Source organism: Schistocerca piceifrons, chromosome 2 (assembly GCF_021461385.2).
Source record: "Schistocerca piceifrons isolate TAMUIC-IGC-003096 chromosome 2, iqSchPice1.1, whole genome shotgun sequence".
Classification (NCBI taxonomy): Eukaryota; Metazoa; Arthropoda; class Insecta; order Orthoptera; family Acrididae; genus Schistocerca; species Schistocerca piceifrons.
This window is the reverse complement of record NC_060139.1, coordinates 816,809,014-816,829,869: the sequence shown is the minus strand read 5'-3', so window position 1 is coordinate 816,829,869 and position 20,856 is coordinate 816,809,014. Positions and strand designations below refer to the sequence as shown.

At 42.1% G+C, this 20,856-nt stretch overlaps 1 protein-coding gene across 1 annotated transcript in view; it reads right to left on the bottom strand.

Moving 5' to 3' along the window:
* Positions 1–20,856, bottom strand: part of LOC124775893 (protein gooseberry-like) — a 294,891-nt gene that overhangs the window by 63,597 nt on the left and 210,438 nt on the right. The window contains 2 exon segments of the mRNA XM_047250728.1: positions 9,046–9,187; positions 13,501–13,691. Of these exon segments, the coding sequence (XP_047106684.1) occupies positions 9,046–9,187; positions 13,501–13,691 (333 nt within the window).

Below are 20,856 nucleotides of genomic sequence, written 5' to 3'. Positions count from 1 at the left end.
GGTTCTTGAAACTTCGTGGGATAATTGGTGGACAGCTTCGACTGTCAGCCAATTCAGGTTGTTACCCTACTTGCCCCACTTATATATATACACTCAGTATTTCCTGTTAGTCCTTATCGGAATAGTCTCACACACTGATCAATATTCTAAGATTGGATGTGCAAGTGATTTGTCTCTTTTATAGATTTAATTTTTCAAGTATGCTGTCAATGATCTAAAGTCTGTCACCTGTCTTAGCTATACCTAGATCACTTGAACAGAATCCTGTGCCCAGTGCCTGAAAGAAGGCACAGGTCACATCCATCAACAAGAAAGATAGCAGATCCACAAAATTTGTGCCCAAACTCACTGGCACCTGTCTGTTGTAGAATCCTTGAGCATATTCTGGACTGAAACAAAGTGGGTTATCTCAAACAGAATGACAAAAACATCAATCCCATGAAACCCAAACTGCACTTTTCTCACATGACACCCTGAAATCCATGTGATCATTCCATTTCATATCCCAACCAATTGTTACAACCAGATGTTTGTATGAGTTAACTTATTCCAGTAGTGACTCACTGATGTTTTAGACAGATGATATTACTTTTATGTATTTTACAGAGTAGTTTATTTCACATTCCTGTATATTTAATGCAATTAGCCAACTGTTGCACCACTTTGGAATCTTATCAAAAATATTTGTTCTACTCTTTTCACAGAGTAATTCATTACAGGTGACTGCTCATGTGCAGAAATTCTGGGATTATTATTATTATTATTATTATTATTATTATTATTGTCTACCAGAAAATAAATATACAAAAGAGCAATAAGCCTCCCAACACATTTCTCTGGAGTATGCTTGAAGTTACTTACAGTTCTGGCAATGACTCTAATCTGTTCCATGGCTTTCAGGGTGTCTCGTGAGAAAAGTGCAGAATGGGTTCCACAGGACTAATGTTTTTGGCCATTCTGTTTGAGATAATTCACACTGTTTCAGTTCAGGATCTGGTCAAGGATTCCACAACAGATAGGTGCCAATGAAATTGGGCACAAGTTTTGTGGATCTGCTATCTTTCTTGTAGATGTGTGTGACCTGTGTTTTCTTTCTCTCACTGGGCTCAGCGCTCTGTTCAAGTGATCTACTGTATACTGTGGTTAAAATGGAAGCTACTCAGGTGCAAATACCACATAGAATCTAATGAGGATCCCATTAATCCCTAGGACCTTGTTCAATTTGGGTGATTCTAGATGTCTCTCAATGTCACTGACACTAATATTATACCACACCTTTGCAGTTGTGTGAGGTGTAAACCTCTGTATCTTCATTAATAAAAAAAAATTTAAAAACAAAGTTCAGCATTTCTTCTTTTCAATTCCTTTATCATCTATGAGTGTCTGATAATAATTTTGGCACCACTGACAGCCTTTACATATGACCAGACCTTTCTTTTAAATTTTATTTTGAGGGATACTTTGACAAGATTTTGCTAAGGCCTCACTGAAGACTTCACACATTGTCCTGTTGACAGTTAAGTATATTTATAAATTCACTGAGCCCATGGAGAAAGAAAAGCGTAGTTTGTAAAAACTGGTGAGCATAGTGAACTCAAAAATCAGTAAATTTTAGATTACTTTTTATATTAAAATATAGATTGTTTAAATGGTTGAAAACTGTACAAATCTCTAAGGAATGACAGTGACTTTGAGTAGGCAGTTTTAGAGATACAAAATTATATGATATTCAAGTCAGTAATGCTTCTGATGATTTTTGTACAATTTTGATGTGAATGTACATAGCTGTGACATGCTTACTGACAGAATGATGATCAAATAAATGACAAAATATCATCAGTGTTCTGCACAAGAGGTTAGTACACTACGACAGCAGCTGAGATGTAGGTAATGGCTCATGTTGTCATCAGACGCAGAGTAAAATTTTCTCCCTATTTTTACTCATGTATTTTGGTCACTGAACAGATTCTGGGTATAAGTGAGCTTTTGTGCTGCACTTTTATGTTGTTTACTTCTTATTAAAAGTTTTACAACACTATGGTGAATTTTATATACTACATGTAACTTGTAGATTACACAAATAGTATTTCCTATAAGGGAAAGAAAGTTCAAGATATAACTAAGCTCACAAAACAGTAACTGACAAAGGTATAATAAAAAAAATAACAGGTAATATACATTCCAGATTTCAGGGCCAACAGCTACTTTTTTTACTAAAAGACAGGAACTGAAACCACTAGGGTTTAAGAGGAAAAGCTCTCAAGAACCATTCACCAAAGTAGAGGAAGTGGAAAAAAATCTGAGCTTCACCACTCACTGCAGATGGGGCAATCAGGAACAGCCAGTCACTCTGTCATCCTCAATAAATGGCATCATTTGGATGCAGTATGGAGGGTATGGGTCAATACACATTCTCCCAGTCATTGTCAGTTTTTCAGACCTTGGAGCCGCTACTACTCATTCAAGTAGTCCCGCAACTGATATCACAAGGCTGAGCAAACCGTGCTCCAGTCCTCCCACCAATGAAAAATTCCTGGTAGTGTCAGAAACTAAACCCAGGTCCTCCCCACAGCAATCTTCCATACTGACCACTCAGCTGTAGAGACGGTCAAGAAGAGGATAGGAGCAGAGGATAAACAAATGAAGTGATAGCAACAGATGGGATATAAAAGCTGTAATGTTAAACTGGCAGAGAAATAAAAAATAACAGAAGGGAATACTGAACATTGAAGCGCATACGAAAAGTACATGACAAGAAGCAGAGAAAAAGGAAAGTAAAAGGGAAAAAAAGAAGCAGTAAAGGAAAGAAAATATAAGGGAGATACAAAAACAGAAAAATTAACAGTAATGGGAGTTATGTTCAAACGGGTGATTGGAGCCACCCGTACATAAAAAGTCTTCTCGGGCTTCCACCCATGAGCTTTCAGCCAAGTGGTAACCGACCTTCACATGGTTTCTGGCTTTGTCCTTAAATAACTGAATAACTGTGGTACTGACTGTGACATGAACAGTGTTCAGTTCATTACTGTGTAAGCCAAAGTTTACATCCAGTTCTGATACACTTGCTTTAACTTTGATTCAACTGGGTTCCACACTGTACTCAGCTGCAAAGCATTATCTATGTTAAGAGTGTAATTAGATATTTTGATCTCTATAGCTTTTTTTATTAGGCTATCTCAGAAACAGCCTTCATGGTAATAGAGATGTTGTTTATCCAGTTTTATGTTCATTTTCCAAAGCATGTTCAGCTATCATCAATGTTGTGGATAGCATAACAGCAGACTCCTCTCATGTTCAGGCCAACACTGTTCTGCTGTGTGTATGGTCTAATCAATTGATAAGAGCTATGAAGCATTTAACCATAAACCACTGGATGTATTAACACTTGACATGGTGGGAAACTCAAGAATATTTTATTAAATTATGTTGCTGTGAGACTAGTAAGTCATCCCTCTGTACATATTCCATAATCAATATCAACTTTCAGGTTTTCAGATTTGATAAGCTGTTACAATTATATCATTGAGTGCCCTGCCTCAATAGCTTCCATCTCTTGTTCACCTCAAGATCATGAATGGTTTTCCAATTTAATGTCCATATCTCAGAAAATAAAACTCTTGCTGCAGAAGCTATTGTACTGGGAAAATGCAACATTTCAATGAGCAGACATAAAAAAAACACACATGAGTTCCATCACAGAACACTGTTTAAGTGTGTAGGACCCGTACCATATTGGACTAACAGCAGATATTGAAAATATACATTGAAGGACAGCATGGATTGTAACAGCATCATTTGGCCCACAGAAGTGCATTATGGAAATACTAAAAGTCCTGAGCTAGCAGATACATGAAAACAGATGCCAATTGCCCCCTGAAAACCTACTTACCTAGAAAAATACTGCAGTCCTGTAAGGACTGCAAAGACAACAATAGACTAATTATAGGCATGTGCAGGCCTTTAAGCAGTCATTTCATTTAATACTCTATACATAAATAAAAAGGAAAGAATCTCTAATATGTGGTACGATGGGAAATTGGTTGGTTTAAAAGGGGGGGGGGGGGGGGGGGGAAGGGACCAGACAGTGAGGTCATCGGTCCCTGATGGGAAGTAACCTCCTGCATGTACTCCAGAGTGGTTTTCAGAATATGAATAGAGAAGTATATATAGATGCAGAAATATGATTCAGTAACCATGTAAACAAATTCTGTTCCTTGGTACTACAGTTACTGAGAGTCTTGTGGGACATTAAAAGAACAGTAATGATTAAATAAGCCTACATACATGAAAGAAAGTTATTAAAAGAACAAATTAACATAGAAGTAAGGAATGTACGACAAGTTTGGTATAGTTTAAGCTGTGGTATGAAGAGTCGACATTTGGGAAACAGAAAGAACAAAATTTGTTTGAAGCAGAAGGTACAATAACATTCTGGAATAAAAAAAGAAAAATCCAGTAACATATGGTAAGAAAATTAAATAAAAGAAAAAGAAAAGAGAACCAACACCCAATTCTGCATAACAAATTTATACAGACGTCACTGAAGTAAGTATCTTGTAGTTAAAATCAACAAAGAGATGTAGAATGCCTGTATCACAAAGATAATCAGTGGATGAACTGCAAGAGGGCAGGAGTGGATAGAGGTTCAGGGCACTCTCTTGCTCTTAGGATGGGCAACTGCCCCGAAAAGGTAGAAGAATCAGCAGTGACCAATGGCATGAGCTAGCAAAATACAATAGAAAGATAAGTTTGATGGTGTTCTCTCCTTTGGCAAAAGAGTCTGGGTTAGTCCCCAATTTGGTTCTCTGGTAGTGGACTGCTAAGGGGAGGTTACCATGAGAAAAATGTGGAATAACCAATTATGGGATTACATTCTCTGTGTTGCAGCATGAAATGTCAGAAGTCTGACCATGGTAGAAGAGCTACAAACTATGAAAAGAGAAACTGAGATGATTAATCTAGATACAGTGGGGGGTAATTGAAGTGAAATGGAAAGAAGATGAAGATTTCTGGTCAGGCGAATAAAGGGTAAAATCAACAGCAGGAGTATGATTGAGTAAGAATGGGAAAGTACGTCAGAGAAGGAACAATTGTGAACAATTCAGTGATTGGCTTCTTCTCATCACATTCGCCAGTAAATCAAGGCCGACGATGTTAGTTCAGGTATAAATGCCGATGTCGCAGGTAGAAGATGAATTGATAGAGAAAGTATGTGGGGATTTTGAACGAGTAATTCAGTATGTGAAAGGAGATTGGAATGCGGTTGTGAGAGAAGAAATAGAAGATAGGGTTACGTGAGAATATGGATTTGGAAGTAGGAATGAAAGAGGAGAAAGACTGATTCGGTTCTGCAATAAATTTCAGCTGGTAATTGCGAATACTCTGTCCAAGAATCATAAGAGGAGGAGGTATACACAGAAAGACCCAGAGACATGGGAAGGTTCCAGTTGGGTTACATCACAGTCAGACAGGATTCCGAAATCTGATGTTGGATTTTAAGGCGTACCCAGATGCAGATATAGACTCAGATCACACTTTAATTATGAAGAAGAGTAGACTACAGCTTAAGAGAACCTCCCGGAAGAATCAGCGCGGAAGAAAGTGTATTACTGAAGTATTGAGGAATGATGAGAAGCATTTGAAGTTCACTGAGGACGTGGATACAATGATAAGGAATACCAGGTAGGAATTTCTGATGAAGAGGGGTGGACATCTCTGAAAAGGGCAGTCTAATAATCGTTGTAAGCTGAATGAGCCCTAGGATATCGGAAATTGCACAAGAAATAGGGTTTCCGAACCCAACGCAGTCTCCAATGAATCTTCAGCGCTGCAGAGACGATGTTTCCTCGCGCACAAATCGCCGCACCAGACGACCATAAGTGTTTGACAAAGGCACGTTGCGTTCACAGAACCAGAAACCGATTTGCATGTGTTGTGTCAAGAACCCATTTCTGCTGTAACTGTAGGGAGAGAAGTGCAACTGCAACGCTTAGGCTTCAGCAGCCTGTGACTGTCTCGTGCCAAAAAGCCTTTCATGACCTCCACACATTCGGTTTTCTTGGCATTTTTTGTAAGATGTTCAGGCCGTTTTTGTATAAGTTTATGACAACAGTAGGTATTGGTCGTGGACTTGAATCAGTTGACTTGTTTATCTCTACCAGGCCCGACATGGAGCACACCATATGTGACGTAAGAGAGTGACTGGAGAGGATATATATTACTCCGCAAGATTTCTCAGATCATTGTCGGAAGTATCACCCAAATTGTTATTCAGGTAACCGTGTGGGAAATAAGAGACATGCTGTCGAATTTTCGGGAGAATGTCCACAAAATCCGAAAGATATCAAAGGCGTATAAATGTGAAAACTATCGCACACTAAGTGTACTCGTATACTGAACTAAATTGCAAGAATAATATACAGATGACTGGAAAAGAAAATTAAGGATCTGTTAGATGACGATTGGTTTGGCTTCAGGAAAGATGAAGGTACCAGAGAGGCAGTATTGAAGTTGTGCTTGATAATAGATACAAGAGTTAAGAAAAAACAAGACACCGTCGTATAAAGAGCGTCCGATGACGTAAAATGTTGCAGGATATTTGGAATTACTAGAAAAATAGGTGTAGACCGTAGGGAAAGGCGGGAAACATATAATCTGTTCAGGAACCAAGAGGAAACAATAAGAATGGTAGAAGTAGAGAAAAGTGCTCGGAGCATAAAGAGCGTACAGCAAGGATTTTTCTCCGCTGTGTCAAACGTATCGATTTAATTTGTACTTCGAAGGAGCACTGACATAAATAAAACAAAGTTTCAGGAGTGCGCATTAATTCACGGTGAAATGATATCAATGATAAAATTCACTGATGGCGTTACGGTGCTCTCCTTAGTGAAAGTAAGGATGGATTATTGAACCTGTTAAACTGAATGAATAATATAATAATATAATGAGTTGAGAATCTGGAACAAGAGTAAGCGAAAGAAAGTCGAAAGTAACGAGGAGGAGCACAAATGAGATTAGCGATAAGCTTTATAACAAAATTTGGGGATCGTGTAGTAGACCAAGTGCATGAATTATTCTACGTTGTAAGCAAAATGACGCGTTATGGGCGAAGTAAGGAGAATATAAAAAAACAGAGTAGATCAGGTAAACAGGACATACCGTTGTCAAACATACAATGAGATGACAAAATTCATGGGATAGCTCCTAAAAGCATGTTGAACAGTCTTTTGCCCAGCGTAGTGCAGTAACTCGATGTCACATAGACTCAACAAGTCGTTGGAAGGCCCCTGTAGAAATATGGAGCTATGCTGCCTCTGTAGTCGTCCATCATTGCGGAAGTGTTGCCAGTGCAAGATTTTGTGCATGAACTGATCTCTCGACTACGTCACATAAATGTTAGATGGGATTCATGTCGGGAGATCTGGTTGGCCAAATCATTGGCTCGAATTGTCCAGAATGTTCTTCAAACAAATCGTGAACAGTTGCGGCCCGGTGCCACGGTGCATTGTCATCCATAAAAATTCCATCGCTGTTTCGTAACATTAAGTCCATGAGTGGCTGCAAATGATCTCCAAGTAGCCGAACATAACCATTTCCAATCAATGATTGGCTCAGTTGGACCAGAGGACTCAGTCCATTCCATGTAAACACAGCCCACATCAGTATAGAGCCAACACCAGCAAGCACAGTGTCTTGTTGACAACTTGAGTCAATGGCTTCGTGGGATCTGCGCCACTCTTGAACTCTACCATCAGCTCTTACTAACTGAAATCGGGATTCATTTGACCAGGGCACGGTTTTCCAGTCGTCTAGGATCACGAGCCCAGGAGAGGCGTTTCAGGCAATGTCGTGTTGTTAGCAAAGGAACTCGCGTCGGCCGTTTGCTGCCATAGCCCATTAACGCCAAATTTTGCCGCAGTGTCCTAACGGATACGTTCGTCGTACATTCCACGCTGATTTCTGTGGTTGTTTCACGCAGTGTGGCTTGTCTTTTAGCACTGACAGTTCTACGTAACGCCGCTGCTCTCGGTCGTTACGTGAAGGCAGTCGGCCACTGCGTTGTCTGTGGTATGAGGTAATGTCTAAAATTTGATGTTCTCGACACACTCTTGACACTGTGGATTTCGGAATACTGAGATCCCTAACGATTTCCGAAATGGAATATCCCATGGGTCTAGCTCCAGCTACCCTTCCGCATTAAAAGTCTGTTAATTTCCGTCGTGCGGCCATAATTTTGCCGGAAACCTTTTCACATGAATCACCTGTATACAAATGACATGTCCACCAATACAGTGCCTTTTCATACCTTATGTAGGTGAGACCAAGAGATGAATACACTAAGCAGATTCAGTAGGATGTAGGTAGTAGTAGGTACTGGGAGATGAAGAAGCTTGCACAGGATAGAGTAGCATGGAGAGCTGCATCAAACCAGTCTCAGGACTGAAGACCACAACAACAACATGTAGGTGATACTACCCCCATATGCATGTGTGCATATCGCTAACCCATGATTTTGGTCACCTCAGTGTAGATCTTAATTTCAGGAAGAAACATCAGAGAACGTAGTCTGAGGCAAAGCATTGTTTGGAAGTAAATCACCCTGTGGAAAAATCGGAAAAGATCAGAATTGACGGGTTTGAGACGTGATTTTATAGAAGGATGCTGAAAATTAAGTGGGCTGGTATGATAAGAAATGACTTCAGCAGAAACGGCGAGGAAAGCAGTGTGTGGAAAACACCATGGGACGCTATGATAGGACATGTGTTGCGATTTCAGGGAACTCCTCCCATGCTACAAGAGGGAGGCATAGAGAGCAAAAACTGTAAGGGAAGCTATAAATTGTAATATGTCTACCAAATAATTCGGGACTTTGGTTGTAGGTGCTACAGTGAGATCGAGGTGATGGCACAGGAAAGGAACTGTGGTGGGGTGCATCAAACCAGTCACTAGATTGTTAAAATTTCAATTTGGTCTTATAATGGAAACGTTTGCATATGATGTCATAGGCAATAGTTAATGGTGTATCGCATGGGTACTGGCTCTTACCCTGTGACACCTGCATGCTTGCAGCTGTAGCCGCAACATCGGAGACGCTGTGACCGCCAGCCAACTGCAGAGCTCCGAACGCCATCTGCTGGGAAGCGCCGCAATGCTTGCGCCAGCGAGCTCGTCTGTTGCTAAACCACACCTGCAAGCATGGAAGGAGCCAAAACATTATGAACTACAGTTCGCTTTTCTGTAGTAATTGTTAGTAGTTAGGTACAGCTAACGAAGTTTATTACAAAATGTATTCCCACATTTAGGCAAATTATGGTTTCTTCATTTGCAGTTTCGAAGGGTGCCAGGGGTACTACATAAGTTTCCAAATTCACAGTATTAAGGTGTCACGTTCTTGAAGTGACCGTTTTATAAACACACTACAAATCATGGTACGAAGTACGTCTGCACAAACCATGAGGTAACTGTGTTAGGACAAGTATAGAGGCACATTTAAATTAATGTCTCGTCGGTATATAGTTAAAGCAAGATGAAGAGATGAAAAAAATGACGAAATAATCTGTTGCTTTGATAAAGAACCTATATTTGAATCTGTCTGAACGGACTTATGGAAACTATGAAAACGCTAAATCTGGACGTGTGGGTGGCGATGTAAATCGCATTCGTCCTGAATACGAGCCAATTGTAAACAGAAGTGTTATTTTGAAAAGAATTAAATCTTTGATAACAGGACTCCAAGAACATTTTTTTCTCTTCTTGACACACAGGATAATAAAACTGAAAAGCTTTTACAGTGCCCAAGTCAGCATTGTATTGTAGTGTCTGAACTCCTGAACGTTATCTAGATAAGTAACTTATAGTGGGTTCGAAAGACACTATCCAGAAACAGCTCAAATCAAGCTCTCGCTGTCCGATTTGCTTTGTGAAAAACCTCATTCTTGATGCAGAGATATCGTGTTTAAGGATATATGACCAAGGTCTTTTTTTTTGCATGGAAGTCATGTTTCATAGAAGTTTTATTGTAAGATAGTGGTCTTCCGGCATTGTATCTTAATAAGTTAAATCTCCTGAGATGCTATCAGATTTATCAGTGACCTGTGAGATGTGAGGCGAACGCAAGAAGGGGAACGATCAGTCGGAACCATGGGGATTCTGAAGAGGTCTGTGCATGTAGTCTGACAACAGAAACCAAGCAATGCGCCGGCCGCGGTGGCGTGCGGTTCTAGGAGCTGCAGTCCGGAACCGCGGGACTGCTACCGTCACAGGTTCGAATCCTGCCTCGGGCATGGATGTGTGCGATGTCCTTAGGTTAGTTAGGTTTAAGTAGTTCTAATTTCTAGGGGACTGATGACCCAAGATGTTAAGTCCCATAGTGCTCAGAGCCAGCCAGGCAAGCAATGCTGTATTACACCAGAATGACGATGTTCTGTATACTCAAATAGTGTCGTCACAGTTTCTTCCTAAATACTGCCAGACCCAAACTTCACTGACATATACACTTATTTTCGAAGCAGTGTAATAGAAGAATTTATAACTTTCAATTGTTAGTTCCCGATGGTGTAGCACTCTACCTCACGTCTAGCAACAGAAAAGTCATACTAGTAACTCAAGTTAGGAAAAAATTACGTATAAACATGGCGTTATTGTTAATTTAATTATCTGTGGAGCAGAGTGATTATTCGTGAAAAATAAGGCAACTACTTAGGGGTTAACAAGAATCACTAGTTTCTCTTCTCAAACTTTTAGAATGGATGAGCCTGAGAACCATAGACATTAGAAAGACCAGAGGATGTGTACATCGATGGATAATGAGCGTTTTCAGTTCCTTGCTACACCTTTCGGCGAGTTTTTCCTGTAGCTTGAATAATACGCAGTTGCGAGAATTTCGAGAAATAGATGAGCATTCATCTATATAAACTGTCACAGCAGTGAAATGAAATGTCGTGTGCCAAGGGCCTGCCGGCGGGTAGACCTGATCGCCTGGTGCATGTCCTTTGAGGTGACGCCACTTCGGCGACTTGCGCGTCGATGAGGGTGAAATCAGAATGACGAAGACGACACAAACACGCAGTCCCTGAGCGGAGAAAATCTCCCACCCACTGGGAATCGAACCCGGGCCCCCCGGCATAACAAGCCGGCGTGCTGTCCACTCAGCTACGGTGGCGAACCTGTCACACCGTCACTCGCAGGCTGACCTTCATTCTGTATCAGCCTCATTTTGATAAGAGAGTTCAAATCGATACTGATTCATCTTATCTGAAACAATCATTTAAAATACTACACTGTTCCACTCTATTTGGCTCATGGCGAAGGTAGAATTCCAGATGTACACTACTGATGTAAAGTATCCCAGTTTTCAGCGGAGTGGTACTCTTGAGTTACCGCTACATTTCTACGATTGTCATACTCGTCATTTTCTGGCGAAGTGTCGAGATATTGTCAAAGTCCCTTTATATATTCGAGAGGATCCTTCAGTCCACACCGAGCGAGGTAGTGCATTTGGGTGAACGACGACTCAATCTTCGTCCAGCCATCCAGATGTAGGTTTTCGCGATTTCCCTAACTCGCTCCAGGCATAGCCTGGAATGGTTCCATTGAAAAGAGCAAGGTCGATTCCTTTCTCCAACCTTCCGTAATCCAAGCATGTACTCCGTCTCTAATGAGCACCATGTCGACGAGACGTTAAACGCATGTCTCGCTCCCTCCTCTATCTCCTCCGCCCCTGGTTCCACCACCCTACCGCTGCGCCCTATTTCCTCACTGCTATCGGCTGCACAAGACCCGAATAGGTGAAGAATTCCCCCCCCCCCCCCCCCCCCTTCCCTCAGTCGAGTAAAGCACAGAAACTTCCCCAGTGTATCGACACTTCGCCAGAAGAAAATGAATATGACACTCGGCAAAACTTCGCAGTATCTCAGTACTACCACCTGGCTGGAAAACCGAGACCATAACATCATTTTGGGCATGGCTTTGCAGATTATACACTAATGGCCATTAAAATTGACAGACCAAGAAAAAATGCAGATGATAAACGGGTATTCATTGAACAAATATATTATACTAGAACTGACATGTGTTTACATTTTCACGCTATACGGGTGCGTAGTTCCTGAGAAATCAGCACCCAGAACAACCATCTCTGGCCGTAATAGCGGCCTTGGTACGCCTGTGCATTGAGTCAAAAAGAGCTTGGATTGCGTGTACAGGTACAGCTGCCTATTCAGCTTCAACACGATACCTCAGTTCATCAAGAGTAGTGACTGGCGTATTGTGACGAGTCAGCTGCTCGGCCACCATTGACCAGACGTTTTCAGTTAGTGAGAGATCTGGAGAATGTGCTGGCCAGGGCAGCAGTCGAACATTTTCTGTATCCAGAAAGGCCCGTACAGCACCTGCAACATGCGTTCGAGCATTATGCTGCTGAAATGTAGGGTTTCGCAGGGATCGAATGAAGGGTAGAGCCACGGGTCGTAACACATCCGAAATGTAACGTCCACTGTTCAAAACGCCGTCAGTGCGAACAAGAGGTGACCGAGACGTGCAACCAGTGGCACCCCATACCATCAAGCCGGGTGATACACCAGTATGGCGATGACGAATACACGCTTCCAATATGCATTCATCGCGATGTCGCCAAACACGGATGCGACCATCATGATGCTGTAAAAGGAACCAGGATTCGTCCGAAAAAATTACGTTTTGCCATTCGTGCACCCAGGTTCGTTGTTGAGTACCCCGTCCCAGGCGCTCCTGTCTGCGATGTAGCGTCAACGGTAACCGCAGCCATGGTCTCCGAGCTGATAGTCCATGCTGCTGCAAACGTCGTCGAACTGTTCGTGCAGATGGTTGTTGTCTTGCAAACGTCCTCATCTGTTGACTCAGGGATCGAGACGTGGCTGCACGATCCGTTACAGCCATGCGGATAAGATGCCTGTCATCTCGACTGCTAGTGATACGAGGCCGTTGGGATCCAGCACGGCGTTCCGTATTACCCTCCTGAACCCACCGATTCCATATTCTGCTAACAGTCATTGGATCTCAACCAACGCGAGCAGCAGTGTCGCGATACGATAAACCGCAATCGCGATAGGCTACAATCCGAACTTTATCAAAGTCGGAAACGTGATGGCACGCATTTCTCCTCCTTACACGAGGCATCACAACAACGTTTCACCAGGCAACGCCGGTCAACTGCTGTTTTTGTATGAGAAATCGGTTGGAAACTTTGCTCATGTCAGCACGTTGCAGGTGTCGCCACCAGCGCCAACCTTGTGTGAATGCTCTGAAAAGCTAATCATTTGCATATCACAGCATTTTCTTTCTGTCGGTTAAATTTCGCGTCTGTAGCATGTCGTCTTCGTGGTGTAGCAATTTTAATGGCCAGTAGTGTATTTGGTATACTGGAATGAAATGCATAAAATCAGTCCTAACAGTGTAAGAACAAGAGGTGCGTGTAAGTTTGGCGCAGCTGATTCAGAACGACCAGATGCGCCAGCAAGAAACCTGTATGCGCGCCTCCGAGAGCCCGGTCCTGCGGGCGAGCTCCTCGCGAGTATAGACGTCTGGATATTGCGTGCGCTGGAAGGCGCGCTCCAGTGTCTCCAGCTGGTCTCCGGAGAACGTGGTCCGCGACCTCCGCTGCTTGCGCTTCAGTGGGATGCCCGGCTCGGACTCCGTGTCCGAATCACACCGCCCTGAAACAGAAAAGCGCTATTGTTCATCATAATTTCATACAGAACGAGGGAGGCTAAAGCCTAGTTTACACGACGACACGAGGTTGCAGTCAACTGCACTATCGGCTACTGCGCATGCGCGCCGCGCATTTGCGCGAAGGTTTGCGCATCTCGTTGGTGAAACTAAACACTTTCGGCGTGTCTCAACTTTGGCGACACTAGTTGCACGAGTTTTGAGGTTGTGTGTTCGTAGAGTGTAGACAAACTGAAATATGAAGTGGGGAACGGAGAATAATGTTCGCTTTTTGGATATCCATGCTTTGCGTAGGTGTTTGTAGGATTTCATTGATACTGATTACAAAAATAAGCAACGTATTGCTGCCGCTGAGATTGTCATGTGCGATCATAACATAGATGGTTTGACAATATCTGAGCTGCAGGGCAAAAGTAGAGTTAGGAGCACATATACAACTGAATTAAGAAAAATACAAGCAAGTGTAATTCTAGCTGTGGCAATGCTCTCAAGACTAAAATCCCATCGTTCGAGTTGGCCAACTCTCTGTTAAGGAATATTGTTGACAGGGGGGAGGGCTATACAAATTCAAGAAGCTGCATTCTTTTTCAATATTCATATATTTAAAATGTCGCTGCAGTGCTCCCCATTCAAATATGTTACAATTTTGAAACATTGCCACTGTTAAGATCTATCTTCAAGAGAGTAGTTTGCAAACCATTCTCTTCTTAATGCGGGCTGCTTCAAGTAATTATTGTTGCTAATGTTAATGTTAATAATTATTGGTGTTACTGAAATAGCGTCATCACCAACTAAAACCGTATCTTATAGCATGCCGAGTGTTCTCGATTGTAATGCACGCAATATGATATGTAATTTCAGTTCTGGCGACAGTGCTTCATGCTTTCCAGTACCTGTATTCCTTATCCCATAATTAACTCTATTTAGAAGAAACGCGAACAGTTCTGGTGACATTCTAAGATAATTAAAAGAACTTCTTGGATCTTCCGTTATAAATTATTTCATCAAGGATGCTGAGCAACCGAGCTGACGTCTTTTCTTCGTTCAGTCACGAATCGAAACGCGTTTCTTATTTTTTTCTTATGCAGCTATTCCACGCAACAAGCTTTAACTCCATCACAACTTGTGCGACGTGCAGCTGCCAAAACTTTCATTTGAGACACAACTCAGGGACCCACAAAAAGACGAAACTGAAGTGTATACTGGTGTCGCTGTGTCAACAGTCATACATGAAACCACTTGCGTGCAACTCATTCCACGCAACGAGTGGCGCAACCCAATGTCGTCGTGTAAACTAGGCTTAAGAGGAAAGTACATAAGATTAAATGTACAGGATGCATCAAAAAGGACTTTACAACTTTGAAAATTCATTCAGATTTATTCGTATAACTGACGTACTTGGTCTTGGTGTCGTCTTGAAAGAAAATAGGTCAAGTTTTGATTCACGTGGTATGCTAGCACAGAATCGCGCCACTGCAAGCGCTAGCTGTAGTTGCAGCAAAGATGGCCGCCGTTACCAGCCCTGAGAGTACTCGCTACGTGTTTTGGTTTGAAGAGTCAAAGTCTGAAGCACCTATGCGACGTAATTTCGTACAGAGTAGGAAAAATTCTACTAATAGTCGTACTATTTATGAGTGGCAGGAGTGTTTCGTTGTAACTGGATATTTCATAAGACATAACAGTTCCTCAAGTCGTCCCCGTGCATCTGACAATGTTGTAGAGCAAGTGAGATCGAAGCTTTGTGAACAGTCCTACAAAATTGACCCTATGTGCTCCTTGAGAGCTGGATGTCCCACATTCACTGTTTGGCCTACGTTAAGGAAAAAGTTGCATCTCAAACCATACTAGTTTACAATGGTGCAAGGACTAAAAGACACTGGTAGGATTGTTCGTAAGGACTTCTGTGTGGAACTGTTACACCAGTTGGACGAAGATTCCATTCGAAAATTTATTTTCACTTTAAGAATTAAAGCTAGCAAACACAACTGTAGGATTTGGGGCAGCGAAAAATCCACGAAAGTCCCTGGAGCACGAACGTGATAGCTCAAAATGGACTGTGCTTCATTCATTGAGGAACTGCAATGTTTACAGACCTTCCTTTTCCCAAAAAACTATCAACGGAATAGCTCTCTTAGATAAGCAGTAAAAACCTTTTAATTCCTCACGTTGACGTTAATGAGCAATAATGCAGTGTAAAGTTTATACAAGATGACACGCCACCACACTATATCTCCATTGCCTGATTTCCTGAATTTCTGCTTTCAGGTAACTGTATAGGCCGAGGTGCGAAAATTGCATGACCCCCACATTCATCGGATTTGACATTTTCTGGATTACCACCTTCTCTACCAGAGCTCAGAGCTAGAATCTACCTCGCAACTGGACAGTTCATACCCGATATGCTGTGCCAAGTGGCAAGACGTCGGCTTCAGATGGAACGCGTGCTGTATAACCAATGGATGTCACATTGAACCTGTTTAGCTTACAGGTAAAAAACCTAATGTGTTTTGCTATAAAACGATACCGTAACCATAACTGTAAGTTAAATGAATAAATCAGTTGGAGTTTCATAAGTTGTAAAGTCCTTTTTCATACACCAGTTATATGCATTATCTGATCAAAACTCCCATGTAAAGTGGAATTGATCACTAGATGTCATGAGAGGTGGAGCCAACAGCGTAAAAGGAGGCAAGGAGTATTGAGTTGTCAGCAGAGAAACTGTAATATAGAATAGTTCAGTGAAAAGAACTCAGTGACCTTCTGGACCTATGTAAAGTACGCCAGTGGCAAAAAACAGTCAATACCGTCACTGCGCGATAGCGATAGAAATGTTACCGATGATGGTGCCACTAAAGCGGAGTTACTAAATACAGTTTCCGTAATTCCTTCAGGAAAGAAGACTTATTGATACATAACCAACACGGATTCAGAAAGTATCGTTCTTGTGCAACACAGCTAGCTCTTTATTCCCATGAAGCAATGAGTACTGGCAACAAGGGATCTCAGATCGATTCCATATTCCTAGATTTCCAGAAAGCTTTTGATACCGTTCCTCACAGGCAACTATTAATCAAATTGCATGCGTATGGGGTTTCGTCTCAGTTGTGTGACTGGATTCGTGATTTCCTCTCAGAGAGGTCACAGTTTATAGTAATAGACGGTAAGTCATCGAGTAGAACAGAAGCGATATCTGGCGTTCCGCAAGGTAGTGTCATAGGCCCTCTGCTGTTCCTGATTTACATAAATGATCTAGGTGATTAATTTACCGTCTAGTAAAATCACCAGACGATCAATTCCAATTACAAAATGATCTAAAGAGAATTTCTGTATGGTGCGAAAAGTGGCAATTGGCACTAAACAAAGATAAGTGCGAGGTCATCCACAATGGTACTAAAAGAAATCCGATAAATTTTGGGTATACGATAAATCGCACAAATCTAAGGGCAGTCAGTTCGACTAAATACCTAGGAATTACAATTACGAGCAACTTAAATTGGAAATACCACATAGATAATATTGTAGGGCAGGCGAAACAAAGACTGCGCTTTGTTGGCAGAACACTTCGCAGATGCGACAAACTCACTAAAGAGACAGTCTACATTACACTTGTCCGTCCTCTGCTGGAATATTGCTGCGCGGTATGGGATCCTTACCAGGTAGGATTGACGGAGGACATCGAAAAAGTGCAAAGAAGGGCAGCTCGTTTCGCGTTATCGCGCAATAGGGGTGAGAGTGTCACTGATATGATACACGAGTTGGGGTGGCAGTCACTGAAACAAAGGAGGTTTTCTTTGCGGCGAGATCTATTTACGAAATTTCAATCGCCAATTTCCTCTTCCGTACGCGAAAATATTTTGTTGACACCCACCTACGTAGGGTGAAATGATCATCATAATAAAATAAGAAAAATCAGAGCTCGAACGGAACGATTTAGCTGTTCCTTTTTCCCACGCGCCATTCGAGAGTGGAATGGGAGAGAAGAAGTATGAAAATGGTTCTATGAACCCTCTGCCAGGCACTTAAGTGTGAATTGCAGAGTAACCATGTAGATGTAGAACGTGGATTAGTCATTGGATGTCACAAGAGTAACAAATCCACCAAGGACATTTCAGTCCTTCAAAAGCTGATAAAGTTGACTGTTAGTGACGTGACTGTGAAGTGAAAATGCGAAGGAACAATCACAGCTAAACCAAGATCAGTTAGACGTCATGTACTGATAGACAGCAACCACCGAGCATTGTGTAGAGTGGTAGTAAAAAATCACCTAAATGAAGGGAAGGAAACGCTTGCAAGTTCCACAGTGCTACGAGCAGTTCTATGCACAATGACTGTGTGTAGGGAGTTAAAAAAAGATGAGGTACAGTTTTCGAGCAATTCCTCGTATGGCACCCATTTTTGTTGGGTTGTTTGAGGGAGGAGACCAGACAGCGAGGTCATCGGTCTCATCGGATTAGGGAAGGACAGGGACTGAAGTCGGCCGTGCCCTTTCAAAGGAACCATCCCGGCATTTAGGGAAATCACGGAAAACCTAAATCAGGATGGCCGGACGCGGGATGGAACCGCCGTCCTCCCGAATGCCAGTCCAGTGTGCTAACCACTGCGCCATCTCGATCGGTCCCATTTTTGTGGTCAGTGCTAAGCGATACTTGACGTGGTGTGAAGGACGACGCCACTTGACAATGCATGACTGGAAACGAGTCGTCTAGAGTCATGAATCACGCTATATCCTGTGGCAATCTGATGGAAGGCTTTGGGTTTGGTGAATATCTGGAGAACGTTACCTACCTTCATGTGTAGTGCCAACAGTGAAGTAAAGAGGAGGTGGTGTTCAGGTATGGAGGTATTTCCGTGGTTGGAGTATGGCCCCTTATTGCGCTTAAGAAAATGCCAAATGCGGAAAAATGTGAACACATTTTACAGTATTGTGTGGTGCCTACAGCAGAGGAACAGTTTTGAGACGATGACTGTATCAGTGTGACAGTGCAGCCTGTCAAAGCAGTATGTGTGAGGTAATGGTCTGTGTACAGCAACAATCCTGAAAAGAAATGACCCAACCAGTCTCGACCAATGGAAAACTTTTAGGATAAGTTAGAATGTCGATTTCATTCCAGACATCAGCGTCCAACATCACTATCATCTCAGGTTTTGGCTATTGAGGAAGAATGGGGTGCTATTCGTCCACAGACATTCATCTAACTCATTGAAAGTGTCTCCAGCAGAGTTCATTCCATCATAAAGGCGGGAGGTGGAATCACCCTATATTAATGTCCACTAATAAGTGTCTGGATATTTTTAATCAGGTAGTATATACATTTACATTCAGATACTTCATATAAGGCCGGCCGAAGTGGCCGTGCGGTTACAGGCGCTGCAGTCTGGAACCGCAAGACCGCTACGGTCGCAGGTTCGAATCCTGCCTCGGGCATGGATGTTTGTGATGTCCTTAGGTTAGTTAGGTTTAACTAGTTCTAAGTTCTAGGGGACTAATGACCTCAGCAGTTGAATCCCATAGTGCTCAGAGCCATTTGAACCATTTGAACTTCATATAAAGATGTCTATCAGTTTAAAATGTTGAGGCATAACGTGCTGTCACTATTCGAAACTTCATCACTACAACATTTCCGTCTTGTTACTGTATCAACTGAACGAGTTGGCACAGTGGTTACACACTGGGCTCGCATTCAGTACGATGTTTCGAATCCCTGTCCGGCCATCCAGATTTATGTTTCCCGTAATTTCCCTAAATCGCTGAAGGCAAATGCTGGGATGGTTCCTTTGAAATCTAATCCGAGCTTGTACAGCAATGACCTCACTGTCGACTGGACGTCAAATTTTTACCTTCGTTTTTACTGCGATCTGCTCCAGGAGCATTCACTCTGTGTGTTCCATCTGTCTCTAGAGACGGCCGAGAAGTAACAAATACATTTAGGTGGTGAAGAATTCTATCAGCTGCTCGCTCCACATGAAGAAAATGCAATAATCTGTCCTCGCTAGCTCATTGATAACTTTCGATTCACCTCTGCTTATGAGTTATACTCTTAACACGACGTAAAAATAGTAAAAAGGTTTTAGTGAATTTAGTAATCAGCACAGACTGCTTCAAGCTGAATGTGATCGTTCCAAGAACGGCACTAATATTTTCAGCAATAGCATCTTTGCGTTGGGAAAGCTGGCATGCATTATTTCAGAACGGGCTGAAATGGTTAAGTGCCTAGCTAGAGGTCGGCCGCGTAACCTTCCAGTTTTTTAGTGGTCTAATTCCTCATTTTGTATATGATATTCCACCGCATGAATACACTACAGGATTACAGTATGATCGATTCTGGCTCATGTAGCAGGCCCAAAATAGATTTCTAAGAAGATTGGTATAAAACAAAAGGAAAGACCTCGGTAACCAACATAGTCCATACCAGAACTCAGTCCGCATCTCTCTGACATCACCGGCTGGTACACAGACTTCAACGTCCCCGAACAATCGGCGATGCGCCATCAACTTTGCCACGTATCATCACTCCAGTAGACATATTGGAGATGTTTAGACTTTAATCAACGAAATTGGTATAAAGTCTCGTGATTAGGAACTTTACGCGACCACCTTCTCACCTCCCTACCGCTTCGCAGCCAAATATTGCTGAGTCAGAACAGGGGTGAACAATCGGACATAGCAAATAATGATAACGTGTGAAAACCAGTATCGCATGATTAGATTCAACGAAGAACATTGAAAATATTGTGACGGAAACTCCTAAAGCGCTTGTGGCCTACATGACAGCAGAACTCTTTCCGTATCTCGGTCTAGATCAAAAGCAACAGTGAGAATCGAACTGAAAAAATTACTTGATTATCCTCAATTCCAAGGCGTCCCACAAACCTTTGTTTGATATTAAGCGCCAGTTACACACAGTTGGCGTTGAAACATGTATCAGACATGACGTATAGTAAATGGTCTAATTATAATTATAGATCACGTTTACATGGTGCGCATCCAAAGGATAAACTAACGGACTATTTTTCCCGCTCAGCTTGGAGGTGATACTTCGTTACCAATTTCAGCATCATGGGATTTCGTTTGATTTACAGTTACTTTACAAAGATGAATTACAACAGATTATTGTACAGACTCTTCTTGTGATCCAAACGAATTCAGAAATA